Source organism: Vulpes lagopus, chromosome 13, assembly GCF_018345385.1.
Source record: "Vulpes lagopus strain Blue_001 chromosome 13, ASM1834538v1, whole genome shotgun sequence".
Lineage (NCBI taxonomy): Eukaryota > Metazoa > Chordata > Mammalia > Carnivora > Canidae > Vulpes > Vulpes lagopus.
The window spans coordinates 2,185,823-2,209,663 of NC_054836.1; the positions used below are offsets into that span (position 1 = coordinate 2,185,823).

General features: G+C 35.9%; 1 protein-coding gene across 1 annotated transcript in view; it reads right to left on the minus strand.

The window, feature by feature from the left end:
- The window catches only part of GRM8 (glutamate metabotropic receptor 8), a 748,335-nt gene that overhangs the window by 269,798 nt on the left and 454,696 nt on the right, over positions 1 to 23,841 (minus strand). Inside the window, exon 7 of the mRNA XM_041728295.1 lies at positions 6,252 to 6,452. Within this exon, the coding sequence (XP_041584229.1) occupies positions 6,252 to 6,452 (201 nt within the window). The remainder of the gene's footprint in view (positions 1 to 6,251; positions 6,453 to 23,841) is intronic.

Genomic DNA, 23,841 nt, shown 5'->3' on the forward strand with positions numbered 1-23,841 from the left:
ATTGAATTTAATAAGTTCTTTATAGATCTCGGATACTAGATATTTTAAATATTTTTTGCAAAGGAAACAGAATTTCATTTCCCATATATTAGTCAATGATTTCTAACTAATGTATAGGAAAGCTCTTCATGTTTTAATATTATTTGATCATCTTCCTAAAGTAATTCCTTCAAATGTATTTTTTCAACTTATTGCCTTGAGATCAAATCACTTGAAAATACTCATACTTTTTCATATTTAGTAGTAATCTTTTTTGTTTCATGTTTGTCACATTGGTTACAATTTACAGAATATTAGTAATAATGGTAAGAGTACTAATCCATCTCTTTAATAGGAATAACAACTAGAAACATATAATTGGTTATAGGTTGAGTACTTTATTATGTCAAACATTTATTCCATTTCTAGTTTATGTACAGAAATGGGAGATATATTTTAATCAAATGACTTTAAAGAATCTTATGAGATACTTATCCTTGTCTTATTTGACCTCTTAGTGTATTTATAGTATATTTCCTAATATTAAGTCATATTTATTTCTTTTAGATAGCTTAAAGTTATTTTATGCAAACACAGTTGCCTCAAAATCAGACTATAATATTCAGAGACATTCATAATTATATATTTGGAAATTTGCATTAAGTACCTGAAATCAATACTATTTCTAAAGAAAATAAGACGCTGGAAAATTCTACCTCTATACTAGCCACTGTGATCAGGCAAGTGTATAGTTTCCTCAGAATACTGAGTACTGAAATGGCTAGATCACCATCTCACTGGGGAGTTCAGGGAAGCTGTTAATTCCTCTTTATGTCAAGAAACTCAACCACAAAGTGAAGACTAACATTAAAAATATTCCAAAGTTGATTCCTCTCACAGGCTCTCACAGATTCTACGTGATTCTTAACTGTGTCTCCTTTAGCTTGACGAAAACTCACCCACGCAAGGAAGCTGTGAGATTCTGAGCCTAGAGGGCCATCATCCCCTCTCAGGTATTCATGTTTTCATCAATTTGCTCACTTTGGTTAAATTTTCCCCCTAAGTCACTTACAGAAACTTCCCAAATGTCCCTTTCAAACAGGGAGAGCACCCCTATGAAAAGGAAATGTGTACTACTTCCTCCTCACCACTGATAATTTGGAACAGATCTGACATCCAAAGTTTGGCTAATGAGATTCAAATTTCTAGTAAGAATTGAGACTTAGAAATATATACATGTTAATTTTAGCAGGTGCCCTGAAGAAATAGCTGCTAATTTGTAGAAATGTAGATGGCCTTCTGTTATCTACTCTATGAACCTAGAAGTGGGGAAAACCAATATAAACAAAATCAAACAAAGGAAACAGGGAGAAGTTGGGGTTTCTGACCGGTTTTTAGTTCTTATAATCAGCCCTTTCGTTAGACCTTGTTGTATTCTGCCTTGGGGTTTCCTGACATACCTTCATAAATTCTTCCTTTTAGCTTAAGCAAGTTTAAGGTGGTTTCTGCTACCTACAAACACTCTTGTTTAGTATGCCCCAGTGCCTGCCCTGCCCCTGATGTGAGCTCAAGTACAGAGAAAAGGAGTGAGGAGATCACACTGGAATTCTACCCAACACTTTTTCTTTCTAATAAATAAGGTTCTCATGACAACAGGAAAATCTCTGATTCTATACAAGATGTAAGTATTAATATTTTATTGCCTATAGACCAGACTGAAAGAATTGACATCGTTGCTTAAGTTCCTGAAAAATCGGAACTCCTCTTTTTTATTTTATGTTTTTTCTTTTGATAAATCTTTGTACTTAAAAAATTTATAGAAACAGTGTTTTGTTCAAATGGTAGCAATAAAACTAATCCAAAAGGCAGGTCTTCGTTTCCCTCTGGCTCCCCAAGTACAGAGAAAAGGTTGAGAAAAGTTGTAAGAAACACATGAGTAATTCCAGATATGCTATGAATCAGAATGTGCTTAAAATACATATACCGAATATAGCTCAGGTAAATTTTTCCATTGATGAGAAAATAACAGTTTGAGTGATTAAATTCAATCAAACCACCATTGTTGTTTAAGCCTTTGATGGCAATAGTACTTTGTAGTTTAGTAGTTTGACTGTGTTTCACCTTTCCCTAGTTGTTGTGTTAGAGAATAATTCTGGTCTGAAATACTAATCATTCACCATTTGAAATTCTAAGATTATTGTTATGTTCTCAGTTAAACAATAAAACTGGAAGAAGCATGACCTTTTAAACCAAGTATCTTTAAACCATTGCTTAATTAGGCATACTGCACACAAGGTTACAATCTCAGCAAGACTGAGTTTTAAACAGTTACTTTAATTTTATACCAATGGTCTGTGCAGCATCCAGCTGTTCTGGCTCCTATGTCTCCTGCTATTACAGACTGGAAGTCTCCCTTCATACCAATGACAAGGTTTTATTTACTATCACAAATTAAAAGGGATCGTGAAAAGCAATCTGCCTCGATATATCATTAATATCAGAAAGAACTGGTTTAACAACAGTTTCTTTTGAAGCACAAATTGCACTTTATTGCAGACATTACCCAATATTTAAATGGACATTACTAGATAATTCCATCCAAAGTCAATTTTTATTTTTTTTTATTTTTTTTTAAATCTTTATTTATTTATGATAGTCACAGAGAGAGAGAGAGAGAGAGGCAGAGACACAGGCAGAGGGAGAAGCAGGCTCCATGCACCGGGAGCCCGATGTGGGATTCGATCCCGGGTATCCAGGATCGCGCCCTGGGCCAAAGGCAGGCGCCAAACCGCTGCGCCACCCAGGGATCCCAAAGTCAATTTTTAAAATTACTTATGAGTACCTTTTGTAGCTCAGGGATCCTGACAGAAAATCTGGAAGGCTACACTATACAAAATTGATCATTGCCTTACAAAGCTCATTCTTTGACAACTAGTAGTAGCTATGCTAAGACAAACTTAAGTATATAATAATTTTTTGTTGTCATGTACAGTAAGCAGCTCTGAATCTAGTCAAGTACATTCTCCACACCTCAGGGTATTCAAAACTGATTATTTCAAGGAAACTGGGGTTTGGCCAATGGTCCTCTCATATTTTCAGGCTTTGGGAAGTGAATTAGCCATCTCACTAGGTGAGAACACTGACCATCACCAACACAACCCACTCAATTGGCATGCAATTAACAGCATATAATAGCTGTTAGCTAGGTTCCCAGTATACACTCTAGATGTCTACTTCCAATTCCTACAAAAGCCTTGTCAAGAGCAATAATATTTAAGCCTATGGATTTGACGTGCGCTCCATTTAGCTATTAGGACATATCAACGTTCCTCCAGGACCAGCAAGTAGCAATAAGGGAAGTGGAGTGTCCAAAATTATGACCACTCCTTCAACCCAGAAGCTCTTATTTTTAACTGACTGAAATGTTAAATTTCTGAGTAACAGTCTTTTGAAGATCGAGTCTAAAAAGCAGAGTATAAGGGAAAGCTCTTCATTTATTCTTAACAGAATATGGTAATCCCCGTATCATCAGAGCTTGAGAGAGTTGTAAATCTAGATCAAAGAAGATTATCTCCCTCCTCCTGAAAACTCTTTTAAAAATACCCTTCAGTGTTACAAGCATTACATTCTTGGCTTTGACTGTGGATACATGTGCAAAACAGCCAAAGAGAAAGCTTCTGCTTTTGTATAAAATTTTGTTAAATAACCTTGCTTATTAGGCTGTCAAAGTCCCATATGATACATTTCTTTTAGAAATAGTTTCCAAGAAAATCAATTCTCTCTTAAAAAATACGTAGGCTTGCTTCTATCATATAATGAAAGTTATGTATCCCACTGATGTCCCTTTACGTTTTGGCTGCTTGGGAAGCTCAGAACTTGATGGAGTCTTGTATCCCGGTTACCATATTTGTTTCTTCTTCCTTAAATGTTTTTGATAATACACTTCTATTTGAGCCACCCTATATATCTTTTTATCAGAAATAGGCAAGGCACTAATAATTAATTAACACTAATAAATAGCCAACAATGAAATTTAAAAATTGACAAGCTCCCTGAAAATTACTAAAAATCAGGAGGATTACATAATCCATAACAATCTTGCTTATGCTTAGATCTCTCACCTTGTAGCATCAGCTGTTAGAATACAGACCTGTTTCAAGCCATTAGCAAAATAAATCTCCAGGGAGTTCAAAGAGATTCTCTTTTAAGTTCATATACTAAAATTCATGTATTTTATATGATCGTCATATCTGGAGTATACTTACTCTTAGATTAGACATAGTTCTATTATGCTTCAGTGGTTCCTGTTGCTTTCAAGATGAAGAACAAATCTTAAGAATGGCCTGTAAGACCTCTTGTGTTCTATCTTACTCTTATCTCTGACACTCATTTCCTTCAGGTACGCCTGTAGAGGTGTTTCCCTACTGCAATCTCTCAGTTCAGCATACCTCTATTTTCAGCACTCACTAGAGATTATATTATTATACTTTTGTGTGCTTTTTTGATTATTATCTAAATTTCCAAGAAAATCTAAATCTCATTATCTGTTTTGACTATTTTTTTATCCGTGGTGTATCTTTAGCACCTATCACAATGTTTAACACATTCTGTGTGCTCAATAGATGTATCTTGACTAAATTAATGGAATTTTATATGTGCTACTCTGTTCACAGTGAGTTTAAAGAAGCAAATTATGGAAGAGATCAGCCCTAAAAAAAAAATCACAAAAATAGCAGTCTGATATAGTAGAAGGGGAAAAAAGACTATAAAAAGGAGACAGAAGAACTCAGGAATCATTGGAGTCTAGAGGCAAATTGTCTTAATAATCATTAGGCATTAAGATGTTTTTAATAGTCTTTAATAACATCATTATATTACAGTATGGTATAATAATGAAAGTCATCAAGGGAAGGTTTAGCTTTTATCTATGATTAAGATAAGAGAGAAATTGGCAATTCACCTTTAAAATACTTTAATCTTGTGTTTCTTTAAAGATTTTCCCATCTGGAGTTGAGCTTCAGTTATTGAGAAAATATATTCATTTACATTGCTCTTCACACCTCCTAACTTGGATAAATGAGAGTGTTCTCCAACCTCATGTTAGGATAAATAATCTTGTGTTATAATACTTCTTTTTTGCTCAATTTTTATAATTGCAAGAAAATTATTTTTAAATTCCCCTTAATATTTATATTTGTAATGAAAGGATTGTTATGTAATGTCTCACAAAAATTCTGCTGAAAATAAGGATACCCTGTGTTGAATATAAACCAAATTTTGCCTCATGTTCCCTGCACAAAGCAAAAGAAGAAGTTTCCACTTGAATTCTAAATTGAAGATGACCTTGTGCTTTTTTGAGAAAGGCTGGCAGCTGAGGTCACTAGAGTGTATTATGATGGACAGTGTAGTGCTGTGTGTGGCTCAGAGGCATGTCCATTGTGTGGATTACAGCCAAACAGAAAGAATTAGACAGCTCAGAGCATTCTGTCATTTCATTTGAAAATAATGGTCAAAATCATGGGCAGCAACCATTACAACTTTCATGAAAGAGCAACAACATTCAACAATTCCATCACTTCAGACAGGCAGTTGGCTATTCTCAGCCAAATACTATGGGTCCAGCATATTTTGAATCAGCTTCTGTAACACTCACAGAAAGCAGTATTTCTGCTTCTGCAGGAAGCAAATCCCATCTACACTGCATCGTATGTAGTTCTATTTTACAAGATGTAGCCCATTGTTTTACATTGACCAAATCATTCAAAGTGAAACAAAGGAAGAGAAGACACAGAAACTTAACACAGCACTCTGAGAAGGTAAATATGTAGCAACTCCGAATCATCTACCTTCCTCAAGCCAACTTACTGTTTAAAAAGCTTAAAATCAGTTTTAAAACAAAATATCTATAATTCCTTCTCTAATAATGGCACAAGCAAAACATTTTAAAAGAAATCTAATCTGTTGTCAGTGGTTCCAAATAAGTCTCTTAAGTTATTTCTGAAATAGTGGTATTTAAGTAGAATATTTTGATTGATAGAGGCTTATTTTTAACTTCTGCTTCTTTCAGGAGCAGATTAATGCTTCTTTCAGGAGTGCAAAAAAAATATGTTAGAGATTTAAAAGCAGGTGGAAAAACTCACACTTCTGATTAAAAGGGGAACTGCTTCTAATCCTGAGCTTCCCACTCTGAGTATCTTCCCTATATGGGGGGGCAGGGGAACAAACACTGTCACTTCTAAAGTATATAAGGACAAAAAGAAGTTGTAACTTACCATTAAAATTTACAGCCCGAATATAACCAAGAAGCTCTTTCCCATCAATGGCACTCATTCGTGGGCAGAGGCCGATGTATCCAGGGCAGAGATCTTTGTGCATACTGTGCAGAGCATAAGCCATAGAATACACTGCATCAATTACAAACTGGACCTTTCCTTCCTGCTCATAAGATGAATCCCTTGCAATTCGTTCCAGCCCTGCAAAATAAAAAAGAAAACCATTAATTTGGTGTTAGATTTCACTAAAAGATGGCATTAGGGCTAAGATTTCCACATTTGAGGCACACTTAATGAGACAAAACTATTTGATTTTACTTTCAATTACTTTAATCCTATACTTACTGAGTCAGACTTTTAAACTGGGTATTGAATTTTTTATTTGGAAAGAACAGAAACTATTCTATTAGCAACAAAAAGATATGAACTAAAAAAAACCATATCATTTCATTATCTTTATTTCCACCTTACTGAGTCCTATTATGTTGTACATTCTAGTAATTACACAACATTTTGGTAGTGTCTTGATCTCATAAGTAAAATGTGTAGATTGCATTCTTTTCATCTACTTCAGTTTCAGGAGTATCATTTAATTAGTGTCTCAAAGTAAGGTCTTTTTTTTTTTTTTTTTCACCCTGACATGCCTATTCTCATTTTGAATGTGCTTTACTTGGGAGCCCTTTTTGTAAATATTAAATGACAGTGTTTCCATAAGTGAACCAGCTATCTTCAGAAGAATCATTCAACTTAATTTTCTTCTTGAACTCAATTTTTCTTTTTCTTTTTTTTTTTTAAGATTTTATTTATTTGAGAGAGAGAGAGAGAGCACGTACCCAAGCAGGGGTAGGAGCTGAGGGAGAAGAACAAGCAGACTCTGCTTTGAGCTCAGAGCCTAATGTGGGTGGGTTCGATCTCATGACCTGAGCAAAAATCAAGTGCTGGATGCTCAACTGACTGAGCCACCCCGGCACCGCTTGAACTCAATTTTCTATTTTATTTTATTTTTAAATATTTTCCAGCTTTACAGAGATATAATTGGCATATAACATTGCTTAAGTTTAAGATATACAAAATGATGATTTTATATGTATATATTGTGAAATGATCTCCACAATAAGGTTAGTTAACACATTCATTACCTCCAATAGTAACCTTTTTTTCTCCCTTGTGGTGGTAACATTTAAAATTTACTCTTAGCAACTTTCAGGTATATAATACAGCATTGTTAACCATAGTCACCATGCTGTGCTTAGATCCTCATCAATTTTCTATTTCTATAGTAATTGATTTAATTTATTACAGAATCTAGTGGTCTGATAAATTAGTTTTCTAGGACTTTCCTGTCACCTAACTGCCAGCCCACATTTCCAATTGCCTATCATATTTCTATGTAGTCTGCTTCCATGTCAAACTCAATAGAGCTAAAACCAGGCTATCATTATAGGGAATTCCATCATTTTCCTAAAACCTCCAACTGAGGCATTTGCAGGTTTAGGAGTAGAGAGGGAAGATCAGTTCTTACAAAGTATCTTCAAAGTGCCAAAAGGTATATTGATTCCTTCAATCTGCATTTGCTGTATGATCTAAGCTAAGATCCACACAGATATGGGAGCACTGTCTTCTCCCATGTGTGGCACTTTGTCTCCTGGGTCTTAGGACAGTGCTGCTATGTCAAGAATGGCATCAAGGGACTTTGTGAAAACAGCCCTTTTACCTTCTGCCAAAAACCTCTCTCTCATAGTTTTAACTACAAAGTAGACAATTCATAAATAAATATTGAAGAATGGTCACAGCAAACAAAAAGATACAGTTGTTTCTTAAAAGATCTTATCTGGTGACCAACCACTCTGGTTAGTCCAGGATTGAGGGATTTCTCAGAACATAGGACCAAAACCTAGATATTCCTGGGAAGACCAGCATGATTGTCTATGAAAAAAGAGGCAAATGACATATCAACTTAATGATACAAGACAGAAATAACTACTTTGAGGTAGGTCCTTAGGTCCATAAGACCCCAGTTTCATTTATTTTGTATCACTAAATTTGATAACTGGAAATGAAGACTATAAATCCCAGAGCAGTCATTCCATTCTTGATTATCTTCTTAAGTATAGATTCCCTAGGGCCACTCCAGATTTACTGAATCAACATCTCCCATTTTGGGGACATGACAAATCTGTAATTTCCAAACACAGATATCTAACTGTCTTAGTTTGGGTTGATAAAACAAGATATCAAAGACTGGGTGGCTTATAAGCAAAAGAATTTGCTTCTCATAGTTTTTGAGGTTAGAAGTCCAGACTCAAGGTAACACCATGGTTAGGTCCTGGTGAAGGATGTCTTCTAGGTTGCAGGCAGCCATTTTCTTATTATATCCTTACATGGAAGATATATTTCTGGTGACTTCTTTTAAGGACACTAATCCCATTCATGAGGGCTCTATCTTCAAAACTTCATCTAATCCCAATTATTTCCCAAAGGCCCCACATCCTAATATCATCATATTAGGGGGTAAAGTTTCAACGTATAAATTTGAAAAGGACACAAATTGTCTGTAACACTAAAATTCCAGGTTATGTGGTTTGAATTGCTGATCTGTAAATCCCTCTGCTACAAACACACACAGACACATACACCCACATGCATCCTCCCCTCATCACCCTTCTGTGAATGTTATTGCTTGTTTTGCTTTCTTTTGCATACTTTATTTTTCTGTATGTGTGGATCCTCTAATAATCAAGAAGATGTCCTTTAAAAAATTATCTATCTATCTATCTATCTATCTATCTATCTATCTATCTATCATCTATCATTTTCGAGAGGGACAAAGAGAGGGGAAATTTCAAACAGACTCCCCACTGAACAGGGAGCCTGACGCAGGGCTTAATCTCACAACCCTAAGATCAAGACCTGAGCTGAAATCAAGAGTCAGACACTTAACAGACTGAGCCACAAAGGTGCTCCTCTTTTGTGTACTTTATAGAAAAGACAGAATTTCTTTGTCTCTATTACCACTTAGTGGAGTATGAACAGCAGGCATAGAAATGGCAGAAAATGCCCAAGCCAAATTGATTCCAAGAAAGTAATGACCATGAGAACATTAAGGAATTTGGAAAATTTTCAGGATCCATAAAATATAGATAAGAGCTAGATGTGTATGAATGTTTTGTATACATTTTTTTAAAGATTTATTTATTTGTTCATGAGAGACACAAGGAGAGAAGGAGAGAGGTAGAGACATAGGCAGAGGGAGAAGCAGGCTCCATGCAGGGAGCGTGATGTAGGACTTGATCCCGGATCCCAGGATCATGACCTGACCAAAGGCAGATGCTCAACCGCTGAGCCACCTGGCATTCCAAATATTTTATATTTTTAAATTTACTCTATCCTAAAATGTTTTGGATTTAACATATTATGATTTTATTCTAATGCTACTGCAACCTCACTATCAATCTATAAAAGTATTTTTTCAACATTCAATAATTGGGATAAAGTTATATGTGACACTTTCATGATAAATTTTAATGGAGATGCCCTAATTTAACAGACAAGTTCTTTTTTAAAAGTATTTATTTGTTTATCTGAGGGAACGAGAGAGAGAGAGAGAATCTTAAGCAGACTCTGCACAAAGAATGAGCCCAAGGCAGCGCTTGATTTCATGACCCTAAGAACATGACTTGAGCCAAAATCAAGAATTGGACATTTAACCGATTAAGCCACCCAGGCACCCATAATAGATATACTCTTCCTTGATTTTTCCTAAAACGACTCAACTTTATATATAATAGATTTATAATTAATTCTCAACACCATACACCATACATCTTATTAAAGCATCTTCTTAAAGGGACATATTTATTTTTTTAAAGGGACATATTTAAATTTGCACTTGTCAAACAACTTATTTCTTTGACTAGCTATAAACTTCTAGTAGGATGGGCAGAGATTAAATATATCCAATTTTGCACTTTTTTTTAAGCAAAAGTTCAGAAGGTTGTTTAGCAACTGTTGTCACACAAGTCAGTGGACACTATATGACTCTTTCCATAAGTCAATGTAAGTACATGGTGACAAACTAAAAGACTGAACATTATTACCATTTCTAAATTTAAATAGAAATCATTTTATTTCTTTCCAGGATGTTTAGACAATGTATTGTTTTATTCCCTAACATTTCAATTTCAGGAGGACCCTTAAGATTTTACAAGAGCTAGAGTTTGTGCCTCACTTCCTATATTTGCTTGTCTTATTCATCTAAAAGAGGAATTTAAGAAGCTGACAGTGACTCATCAACTTAATTGGCTGTAAAATTTCATTATGCTATAGTTTCTAAAGTTAGCGTTAATGCATTGCTATAAAGTGCTAAATATTGTCAAAGGCTATATGTCAGCCATCCATTTAAAACACTGATTGTAAAGTTGTGATGTGTTTTAGTATATAGCTTAAAATTAACAGCATATAGCAAAGTGTTTGCATGGTGGGAGATGAAGTCAGCCTCATAAATTTTATAGCAAGACTGATTTATATTTTCCTAATGAAATCTAAGAATTCTGATTTGTGTTCCTGGACAACAGAGTAAATTCTTATTGGTCCAAGAAATACTATATGTGCCTCAGTTAAGGTCTTTCAAACATCACAGGGTATCTTCTTGGTTTTCAAAAGGCAAATCTGCTCAAATTTGCAAAGTGCAGTATATATTACAATTTAAGTTCCTAAAATAAGCCTGACTCGAATTTTAAATTCTTTGACTGACATAGTTATTGAGCTTTGCTTTCTAAGAATTTCTGATTTCTCGAAGTGTAGTTTAGTTTTGTAGATTGAGATTAGAGGTTATTTTCCTTTTCCTGAAAGTATGTTAATATAATGATAATCCAATAAACTGATCAACTGAAGAAGAAGGAAGAAAAAAAGGAAGTTCTATTAGTCATTTTATTCCCAAGAAACCAAATATCCAATTGGTTGATTTTTTTACTACACTCTTGGCATGTAGTAGAAATAATCTCACATTCTAAATTTGTAGGTTAAAAAGTATTTATTTGGTTTCTCCCTGATTTTTTCTTAAGTATGCAGTAACTATTTTAAATTATTAAATTGTGTTCCTGCAATTAAGGTAGAGAGGATGCTAGGATGAAGAAAGAGAACCAGTGAATGGCTATTAATACATTTATGCATATCAGATCAGATTTAAAAGTCATTCTAAATTCCACAACTCCTTATGCCTCGCTACTTGATGCACCAGAGAAAGGACTGTCATGTCCCACAACGAGCTTTCCCAATGCCCCCCATGTATGTAGTAACTGCAGAGTGAGTGGCTAAAATCAGTGAACCACACCAGTGACAATCCATGAGAACCAAAAAGAACTTCACTGCACACTAAAAAAGATCACTATTGAGTCCACACATATCATCTTTTACTGAATTTAAAGTGATTTGCTTTCAAGGATACAATAGGGGGAAGAATGGGAAAGAAACAAGCATATTCCATTATACAGGAACATCTCCTAAGCAGGAGGGTATGCAAATGACGCGTGCACTGCTCCCACTGGCACTGCAGAGTGATGAGAACATGGGCCCTGTGGTAAGGCAGAAAGACAGACTGCCAGAGGGAAGCAGCTGCTACAGGAGAATGAAGACTGACAAGTGGGGCATAATTTAAGTCCTGAATTATTATTATTCTGTGGTTTTCTTTTTAATTAGATAAAGAAACTAAGAATTAAAACTTGAATAATTTGCTCAAGACCACACAGTTATGGCAGTAAATGGTAGTCAGGTCTAACTCAAAACCTTGGCCATTAATTATTACACCACCTCCTCTTCCTCTGTGAAATTTTGTTTCTTCCAACTCAGGCTTACCTTTTACTTCTCTGAACTTCTCCGACCAGTGGGTACATTTTCATTATTCTTAAACTTGAGCTATTTCAAATCTAGTTCCTCATGAAGAAGAAAAGTTTCAGTTCTCTAGATTCAGATCCCAACTAACAAGGCAAGTGGCTTTGGGCACATTCCTAGGACTCTGACCAGGGAAAGTTGCCCCCAGGGACCTCCATGATGGGTTATACTCAGCCTCATCTGCTGGCACTACCTCACCTCTCTCTGCTCCACTTTTAAGTCTGAATATATAACATGAGATCTCCTGCCACATAACACTTAGAATATTATAAAAACAATGTATACTTTTACAGAAATACTAAGAAATACTAACAAATGGCAATATTTATATTAAAATATACCAAAAAGGGGGAATACGTTCCTTTAACATTGTAGGCATTTTTCATCTTGCTTGTGAATTTCAGCAATACTCTTGGGATAAAACTGGCACAATGTGGCTGAAGTTCATAAGCAAGATGATTAGATATTTGTGGCAAAAACCAAAGCTAATAAAAGTTAAAAATTAATATTTATAAAAATAAAGAGTATTTTAGCTTTAGAAGTAAAGAGTGTTTATGTATGTATGTGTCTATAAGATTTCTCTAAGAAAGTAACATGGAACTCAAAAGAATCCCACACCTAAGGTTCTGCTTTGTAGATTCTTCACTAAGCTTTGTCAAGGACCTGTATAAACAGATGTATTGGACTAATGAACTAATTTGAGCTTCCACCTTATCTATTTACAAAGGGCAGAGAAAAATGAGAAGATAAGGGTCCTCTACTGAAAATCACCAGCTCTCTATTTCTTCTGTAATTTAAATGTAGTCCCAAGAACTGAAGGCTCTTAGCTGCCTGAGGACATATCTGAGACACTTGTAAATCAACCCCTGAAGAGTGCTACATCAGCCCACAATGACTTCTCTCCCTTGTGTGCCTGGCAGGAAATGGAAAGTGCTTCAGGCAGGTGCCAGGTGTCCCCTTCAGGTGTTAAATTTTCCATGCAATGCCCTAGGGTATTTAAAACACTGAAAAACTTAAGGTAAGAGGCAAGTAAGATTAAAAGTCTATCTTCTGGCAAAACAACCAGTTTGTTTTTTTTTTTAAGATGCTCAGAAGAGGAAATTATTTCATAGATATACCCCTAAGTCCCCAGACCAAGAAATGGCATTTGATTAAATTCAGTTGAATTTCTCTACATAATTATCTTAGATCATGCACATCAGAAACAAATTTTGATTCAAGATAGTGCATAAGACTATTGACAGAGTTAACTCAATAGTTAATAGTAGAGTTTCTCTCTTTAAAGTATATTTAAGCTCCTCCATAGAAGAATCCAATTTTCCCTCCATAAATCCCCTTAAGCAGGTAGGAGATTGCAGACTTTATAATGTGGCTTCCAATGAGCTTTTAAAAAACATTTTTTATTTCTTTTTAATTAGGAAAGCCATTCAGTATTAATAGAAATGTGAGGGAAAAAAGTATAATGAAGAAAACAAAGAGTATCTATTAGCCTACCATGTTAACCACCATTTACATATTGATCTCTTGCCTTACAGGATTTCTCTATTTTCCCCTTTTATTTTTAAAAATTAAGAAGATTCTGGGGGGCGCCTGGGTAGCTCAATTGGTTAAGCATCTGCCATGGGCTCAGGTCATTATCCTGGAGTCCAGGGGATGGAGCCCCACAGGCTTTCTGCTCAGCAGGGATTCTGCTTCTCTCTCTCTCCCTCTGCTGCTCCCTCTGCTTGTGCTCTATCTCTCATGCTTTCTCTCTCTCAAATACATAAATAAAATCTTTTTAAAAAGTAAGATTCTGTGTATATTTTTTAATCTGCTATGTTCACTTTACCTAGAGTAAAAATTTCCCTATATTGTAAGAAAGCATAGTTTTTATACTTGCATTGTAGTTCATTCAATGGATTCAGGTTTTTGCATTTAACCATTTCCCATACTCAAAGTGATATTTTGTATAACGTAGAGATCTAACTTTGTTTTCAAAATTATGAACCAATTCTTCCACACTATTACTTGAATGAATATTCTTTTCCCCATTAATTTATATAAAGTCACTTTTAACACACATCAAACTCTTATATGTTCTTGGATATATATAGCCGGGGTTTATGCTCTAAGCCACTTGTCTCTTAATATGCCAATACTACCTATTTTACAATTATTATAATTTTAAAAGTCCTACCATCTGTTCATGCAAGTTCTATCAAAATTCTTGTTTTTTTTTAATTCTTGACAGTTCTCACAAATAAACTTCAGAATTATTCAGCTAGTTCCAAAACTTAAAGCTTTTATTAGAATTGTATTGATTTTTAAAATTAGTTTCAGAAGACTTGAAATAGCTGCAATATTAAATGTCTCTTTTGGAAACACAGGATCTCCATTTATTCAAATCTTCTTTTGGAATCCTCAGTAAAGATATGTCACCCACCCATTTCTTTTTAAGTAATGCCTTGATATTTTGTGTTTTCTAGTTTTATGAAACAGAATTTTTTTCATTTTATTTTAAACTGGTTAATCATAGTGCAATTAATAAATTTACAATTCATTCTTTTTTCAAAAAGATTTTTAATTTACTTTTTTAAACTTTATTTATTCATGACAGAGAGAGAGAGACACACAGAGAGTGAGAGAGGCAGAGACACAGGCAGAGGGAGAAGCAGGGAGCCTGACATGGGACTTGATCCTGGGTCTCCAGGATCAGGCTCTGGGCTGAAGGCGGCGCTAAACCACTGAGCCACCTGGGTCGCCCAATTTTAATTTATTTTAGAGAGTGTGAGAGAGAGAGAGAGAGAGAGAGAGAGAGCATGTGAGCAAGGGAAGGGAAAGGGAAAGAATCTCAAGCGGACTCCAAAAGAAGCATGAGCCCAAGGCAAGGTTGGATCTCAAGACCCTGAGATGAAGACATGAGCAGACACCAAGAGTCAAATGCATAACTGACACAGTTACCACCCAGACACCACCCAAACCCCCTCAATTCATTCGTAATGTTCAACATTTTCTTCTTCCCTTATTTAATCACACCCAGGAAGTTGGAGCCAGGTAGGAGCATGGCACAGAGGAGGCCTGAGAGGTGGATAGGGAATATTAAGAGATTTTGTGGGCTCCCTGGAGTCAGTTTGTCTTGTTTCTACATCCAGAAGGAGGCTCTTAAAGGGTGAAATAATTGGGTTCAAAAAGAGCACGGGTCAGAAGAACAGACAGGAAGGACGAAGGGGTGGATGGTGTAGGCTGCTTGGGAGGTTATTTCATAATATGAACAAAGGCATATGGTGGCATGGGCTAAGCTGATGATGAAGACAGAGAAATGTAAATGCATTGGAGATGTCAGAAGATGCAATTAACAGGATTTGGATGGAACTGAAGTAAAAGGTGTTGCCAAGAGTGACTTCCAGGTTCCTGGCTTATATATCTGGAGAGACCTTGCTGCTCAATGACACCAACAATGAATGGTGCCTATAGGCCAGGAATAGGTTGTCCCACCAGATAATCACATATTTGCCTAATGGGCAACGAACATGGTGTATTTGATCCTGTTAAGACGGGCCAGGGAAATCCCACAAGCCTGCACCTGAAAATTCTATCTCCTTCTTTGGTACTAGAGGAATGTACCCTTGCTGATTTGTGGCTTTGTATAGAAGTCCCAGTCAGGGGTCCACCCCTGGGGTTCATTATTTTTGTTATTACTTACAAAATCCCCAGGAACTGGGGAAAGAGATGACACAGGAATTATTTCTAAGACTATATTACTTTGCAGCAACTGACTTCACTCATTTTATTTGCAAGTCATTAATCATATTGTCTCAGATACTCTCTTTGGAACAAAAAGCTGAACAGTAAGTAGGACAGTCTGCATTAAATACACACATAGGAAAACAAAATTTTCCTCCTTTCTACTCTCCCTAGTCTCACCTTCCTACTCCCCTACTTTCTCACTCATCTTAAGATTTTTGGGGCATCTGGGTGGCTCAGTGGTTGAGCATCTGTCTTTGGCTCAGGGTGTGATCCCTAGGTCCTGGGATCTAGTCCTACATCGAGTTCCCTGCAGGGAGCCTGCTTCTCCCTCTGCCTTTGTCTCTGCCTCTCTCTGTGTCTCTCATGAATAAATAAATAAAATCTTCAAAAAAAAAAAAAAAAGACTTTGTCAACAGTGAAGTAATGTCACTATAAGAACACATATAGGGCAGCCCCGGTGGCTCACCAGTTTAGCGCTGCCTTCAGCCCAGGGCCTGATCCTGAAGACCCGGGATCGAGTCCCACATTAGACTCCCTGCATGGAGCCTGCTTCTCCCTCTGCCTGTGTCTCTGCCTCTCTCACTCTCTGTGTCTCTCATGATTAAATAAATAAAATCTTTAAAAAAGAAAGAACACATATAATGAGACCCTAAAACTTGCAATTAATAAAATAGGAATGTTCAGACTAAAACAAGCTTAAAAATTAGCCTATCTGCTATTTTTGAACTTCATGACATACCCTATTAGTGTTTTTAAAATCACTGTAGTGGGTTACAATCAGCACTTTTTTTTTTAAATAAAAAAAACAGAAATCAGTGCATTGCACATAGTAACAGCAAGTATTGTTTTTTGAAACTTTCATTTCAGTTGGAAGGCATGTATGCACTGTGTTGCCATACACAGTAAAATTACTGATCCGGAGAACAATCAAAAAGAGTTTGACAGGTGCCTGGGTGGCTTGGTTGGTTTAAGTGTCTGCCTTCAGCTCAGGTCATGATCCCGGGGTCCTGGGACGGAGCCCCGCATCAGGCTCCCTGCTGAGGGGGGAGCCTGCTTCTCCTTCTTCCTCTGCCTCTCCCTGCTTGTGCTCTCTCCCTCTCTACCAAATAAATAAATAAAATCTTAAAAATAAAAAGAGTTTGAAATTCATAGACGTCTCCAATCTTCTTATTTTGCAAATGGTGAAACTGAGGTAGAGGAACATAAAGAGGTTTTTCCAGGTCTAACATTATCAGGAAGAGACAGAACCCTAACACCTAATTCCATGATTCTTCCCTTTATATCAAGTTTTTCCTCAGGGGCATTTTCTCTCCCTTTGTAATTAAGTTCCATTGAGGATAAGTAAGACTTGAGGGAATCCCTAAGTGGGTTTGCCCAAGAAGAATTAAAAGCCTTGAAGGAAATTAACTAAATCAATTATGAGAAAAAAGTGAATAACCAGAAGTTGTGAGTTACCGTAAGATTCTCTCCTGCCAACATAAATGGACTATTGGAGAAACCAGGAACATCCCAAAAACCGTGGTTTTTTGTTGAAAATGTCAAAAACAGAAAAGCTGTTAAGGAATTTAAATTTCAAAAAGAAAACCAGAAGTACTTAAGTATAAGGTGCATATCCTTCAAATGAAAATTTTCGGGTATTTGTGTGTAATACTGGAGCACCCATACGAAAGAGGAAAACAATCATTGTCTTTGTGCAGTGTGGTCAATCCTCTGGGTGACCGATTGGGTCTTTCACTTTTCTTCCTAATTTTAAGGGTCACAGCACAGGCGTGGGTATAATGCCAGTGGCTGATTAAAGCAGGTCACAATCTGTCTGGGAGAGTTTCTGTGCCATCCTTCATAGGGACAGGGACCAGACAAGATGACCTCTCTTGTTGCCTTCCAATTAATTCAATCAGCTTCTGCTCTATCAGACATCTTCACGATGCAGACCATCCACTCATTCCAAGTCCTCACCAGGAATCAGTAAACACAGAGGCTGCAGACTGCGTTTAATGAATCAGCAAGACTCTTCTTCCACTCATTTTTGATTTACAACTTGTTTCTCAGTATTATTTTCTCTCTCAATAACCTGAAACTTTAGGAAGGACAGGGGCTAGATCTGCTCTGAGTACCCACTGGGCCTAGCATGGTGCCCAAATCTGTCTTAGGTTAATATCAATGTTTGTTAAACCAATCTGAACCAAGTTTCGTTCCAAAGAAGGACATATCAATCATATAGTCCCAATTAGCTGTGCATAAAGCCACCATCCCTTTTCTTTAATATTTTATGAAGTGCCACTCTAGGAAACTATATGGGATATAATAAAGTACAACTGGGAAAACTTTTTTCAAATAAACCAAAGCTATTCCTTCTATTTTTATGTTCAAATAAATGTACATAAAAGGTAGAGTCAGTAAGGGTGTTTTGCTTCTTGCTTCTCTCCACATGGATTGGTAGGATAAATTCCATAATAGAGGAAACAGACCATCTGAGACTAACTGCAGTAGACAGTGTTAAAACAACAGATCCAAGATGAGGTAAGTGCTCATTTCAAACCCCCCATAAATCAGGAACCTGTGGCTGTATTTCATCACTCCTTAAACAATAAAGCATCAGTATTCATTAAGTAGAACTCCTACACACTGTTGCCTCAGATCAAAAATTGTAACTGTTGACTAGGAACATACCTTACAACGGAAAAGGAGTAGATTTGTTTGACAAGTCTTTTTTTAATCTAACTAATATAAATTGTGATGTCCTTCAACATTACATGTAAACTAAACTGTAACTCATGACTTAGTGTGAGTCCTATCTAGACCTAGAAAACTGTCCAAGACAGACCTGTGAGGAGTAAATTAACCACCGAGGGTTTGTTCTGGCAACAAGCCCTGGTTTCACCTTGAGAGATGGAGCATGACCTATTGGGATCTCCCAATATTACCCCTGTATGCAAATGCCAAAAAGAATTTTTTTTGAAAATATTTTTATCTTTAAACCTTCAAGGCATGCAAATACAAAGAAGAATTGAAAATATTTTCATCTTTAAACTTTTTTCGCATGCTCTGAATATCAAAACACATTTTGTGAGAAAAATTATAAATAGAAGGTTGATATATTTAGAACCAAAGTGAAAATCATAGCCTGAGATGCACTTTAAATTTAGTTCTAACAAATCTGCTTTTTGGATTCCGTTCTCAGTGGTTTATTTTTACTCCCCAAATTATGTTACTACCATCAAGGACTTGGATAGAAACAGGGAGCTATGATAAAGGAAACATTTAGACATAATGGCTCAAGTGTACAAATGTTCATAAACAGCCTTCTTTTTTAGAAGCTGAAAGGAAGAGACCTAACATTTATCAGATCTATTATGAGCCAACCACCATGCTAGACAAGCTGGATATGTTTTTACATAATTCTTACAATAACTCTATGAGGCAAGTTATATCATTCCCATTATTTTTATTTTATTATTTTTTTACATAGGAAAACTGAGTCTCTGGTTAAACAGCCTGACCACTGTCACAAACATAGTAAGCTATAAAGCCAAGACTCCACACTTACTATTGCTTCAGAGACTTATTCAAACTGTCTTGCTTTTTCCATTACAACTCTGGTCTAAACAATTAAAGAGGGTGCCCAGATGTAAGATAATGAATTTAGATTAAGATATAAACCTGTTGCCAGATCCTTGGATATACCTGTCATTTAGCAAGGCTGCTCTAAGCACCTGGTAAACATCTGGCCTTTGACTTTCTATAATAGTCCTGTGACTTCATTTTCTGTATGCAGTGGCAGCTTTTAATATGTGATTTCTGATAGTCTTTCAATCAAATGCTTTTTGGAATGAGATGGAAGTCAGGTATGGGAGTCATTTGGTAAATCACCCTCTCGTTCAGAGTCAACCTTCATAGAAAAGCACTTATGCTTCTACTCTATCATTGCTGGTTCGTATCTTGACTTCTATTAAGTCTTCTGGCTCTACCACACATCAAGGCTATCTGGGCAGAGACCATTGGTTGTACTTCAATATTAATTCACCACTTTTTCTGTAGTATTAGAACTCATGATTTTTAGCAGGCACATGGCTGACCAGAAAGACTTAATTTTCCAACCTCCTTTGTATATAAGTATAGCTGCCAATAGGATTGTAAATAAATGTATAAGGTGGCAACTTTCAGGAACCTTTCTTAAAAGACATGGACACGTGCCCTTTGTCTCTTATTTTCATCCTGTCTTCCATCCTGCTACTTAAAAGACAAAAGTGGTAACTGGTAATCTGCCTTTCATCTGGAACCAGAAGGAATTAGAGCCACACCCTAGAGAAAGCAGAGTAGTATTAGAAGCATAGGGTTCTGGAGGCCTGAGTGAAGCAGAGCCATGGCACCATTCCTGAATGGCCTCCTCTGGATTTTACTAGACAGAAAAATAAAGTTCTGTCTTGTTTAAACCAGTGTTATTTTCTTCCCTGTTACTTTTAGCTGGACATAATCCTAAATGATATATAATCGTGATCTCTTTGTGTCTAAACTCAAGAATAGTAACCCAACAAAAAACACATATTTAAAAAAAAATAGAATAGTAATCCACTTACCGCATTTTGAATTTTTATTGTACCGTCTTTGTGAAGTAGTATGAAATAGTAAGAAAAATATGAAATTTATGATAGAAATCCCTCTATTTACTAGCTTTGTTATCTACAGCAAATGAGATAACCTCTCTTGGTTTCAGTGTCTTTATCAGTGAATAAGGGGAAAATGACCTCGACTGTTGTTATAAGCAATCAAATTAAAACTACAATTTTTGTTCCTTTTTACAGATGCAAGTAGTATAGGTTTACAGATTTTATACCTATGACTTTAAAACACCTTTCAATCCATGTGTCCCTTTTCTAGTTTCACCTACTCACTGAATTAATGAATCTTCTGACTTTCTTCAAATAAATCAATTGTTGCTTATAAAATGAAAAAAGAAAACAACCTTTGAAGGAATTCTCCTCTTTATGGTTTCTAAAATAATCTCTGAATCCTATCTGATTTTAAGACAATATCTTAATGGTCTACAAGAGCAGGGACCATGATTATCATTTGTCATTTTATTTCCATGTACATGGTAACATTTCGATAGATTTTAGTGTCATCTTTCCCATTCTTGTATGACAGTTATTCCTGTAACAAAGGGTCTTTTCCTTGGCCATGAAAAGTTATGAGTAAATTTAGGTCCTACCTCCATATGTCACCTCTGGCAACCTCTTGTCCTTTACTTTCTAAGAACAAATCTATACTTGATTATGTCCCTTAATAAAAACTAATTATTCTATTCCACACTCTTATAGCCTAATAATAAATATAACAAATACACAGACTCAAAAGCTCTCTCTAATGTTATTATAATTAGCATGGATAGATTTTTTGTGTATCAGTTGGATGTGTTGGTCTAATGTAGAAGATCAGAAATAATCTGACAAAGTGTTTTTGATATGCATGCCTGTTTTTCATTCTTTTCTCTGTGAACTAAGTTCACAGAGTGATTTTTAGTTCCATATACCTTTCATTTTGCAAATGCTATTTTGATCACGATATTGTCTCTTTCTGCTCCCATAATTAGGACTATGTCAAACCAAATTATGAGGGAGACTAAGTTAACATCCAATGCCTCATGCCTCTTCAGTTCTAGGTCATTTAAATAGCCACCCTTTGGGGATGCCTGGGTAGCAGAATCAGTTAAGCTTTTGACTTTTGGTTTTGACTCAGGTCATGATCTCAGGGTCCTGAGATCAAGCTCTTCATAGGGTTCCATGCTCAGGGCAGTCTGCTTAAGACTCTGTCTCCCTCAAACCCTCCCTGATTCTACCCTCACTCTCTCTCTCTCAAAATAAATAAATACATAGCCATCCTTTCTCCTCATCCCTATCCAACAGGTTTCCAATATCAATGAGATAAGTTGCTTTGTGAAAAGATATTACATGGTTAATAATGTTCAAGGTGTTACCACCCCGAGTGTACTTTGTTAACACACCTTCACTTCTTTAATGTAAATCATCAGCAGGTTGTAGGTAGGAAACAATCACCTAATTTAGATGGCCATTTATTTCAACTACCCCAATGATGATCCTCTTCTCCGATTTCTAGATATTAACAAAAAGAACGGAGGGAACAATAGTAACTCTAGTCAAATTCTACAGTACTCCTTTTCTATTTGACACTAGTCATTTGAAATTAAATGTGTAAGCACATTTAACTTAAAAAAAATCCCCTACATATTATTGCTTTATTTTTTTCAAATTATTGCTTTAATAAAAATTCTACATTTCTTGAAAAGTAAAAATTCACTAAAAATTCATTAAACAAGAAGTACAGTAGGGGCATCTGGGTGGCTCAGGAGGGTAAGTGTCTGACTTCAGCTCAGGTCACAATCTCAGGGTCCTGAGATCACGCCCAGCTTTGGTCACTGCACTTAGTCGGGAGTCTGCTTCTGCCTCTCTCTCTGCCCCTCCTCCTGCTCATGTTCTTTCTTTCTCAAGTACATAAACAAAATCTTTTTTAAAAAAGCAGAGAAAAAAATCATCAAGTCAATTACTGTCTTTTCCTCCTAATCTAATTGAAAGAAATGCCTTTCAAGATCTTTTATTCCTCCAAAGAAGATACACAGATGGCCAACAAGCACATGAGAAGATGCTCAACACCACTTATCATCAGGGACATACAAATCAAAACCATGATGAGATGCAACCTCACACCTGTCAAAATGGCTAAAATTAACAACACAGGAAACAACAGATGTTATGATGCATAGGAAGGGGAATCCTCCTACACTGCTGGTGGGAATGCAAACTGGTGTAGCCACTCTGTAAAGCAGTATGGAGGTTCCTCAAAAAGGTAGAAATAGAACTATCCTATGATCCAGCAGTTTACACTACTAGGCATTTAGCAAAGGACATGAAAATACACATTCAAAGGGATACATGCACCCTGATGTTTACCGAACCATTATCAACAATAGCCAAACTATGGAAAGAGCCCAAGTGTCCATCAACTGAAAAATGGATAAAGAAGATGTGGGGTATATGTGTGTGTGTGCGTGTATGTATATACATACATATACGCACACGCACACACATATATATATAATGGAATATTACTCAGACATCAAAAAGAATGAAATCTTGCCATTTGTAAACATATGGATGAATCTAGAAAGTATGCTAGCCAAATAAGTCAGTCACAGGAAGACAAATATCATATGATTTCATTCATATATAGAATTTAAGAAACAAAACAGATGAACATATGGAAAGGGAAAAAGAGAGGGAAACAAACTGTAGAGAATCTTAATTATAGAGAACAAATAGAGGGTTGCTGGAGGGGAGGTGGGTTGGGGGATGGGGTAATTGGGTGATGGGTATTAAGGAGGGCGCTTGTTATGATTAACACTGGATGTTGTATGTAAGTGGTGAATCACTAAATTCTACTCCTGAAACTAATATTATACTGTATGTTAACCAGCTAGAATTTAAATAATAATTTTCAAAGTGGCATCTCATCTTCTTTACTAATTAATTTGCTATTTATTGTTTTTGCTCCTTTTTAATTTCTTCATAATCATTCCTAGCTTTTATTTGCTGTGGCAAATACTTGCATGCCTTAATAATTTGGTAGATCTTTTAGTTCTTTTTTTGGATATTTGACCTCTTCTACTTATTTGTAGATCATCATACCCCAATTATGTGACTTCTTCAACTAAGGTAAATCCTACTGAAATATAATCATTAGTAGCTTCACTAATTATCAGAGAAGTTCCTACGACTCCTATTTTGTGATCAATCTCATTCTCTTAGACAAGATATGTCAGCTGAAAACAAAATGCAAGTGACTAAGGATGAGGGGGAATCTCAAACTAATTCTTTGTATTTGAAAGTATCAGATTAAAAACTGCACTTGCTCTATTTCCTTTCTTCAATGAATCATTGGTCAAATCTATCAAAAACTGCAA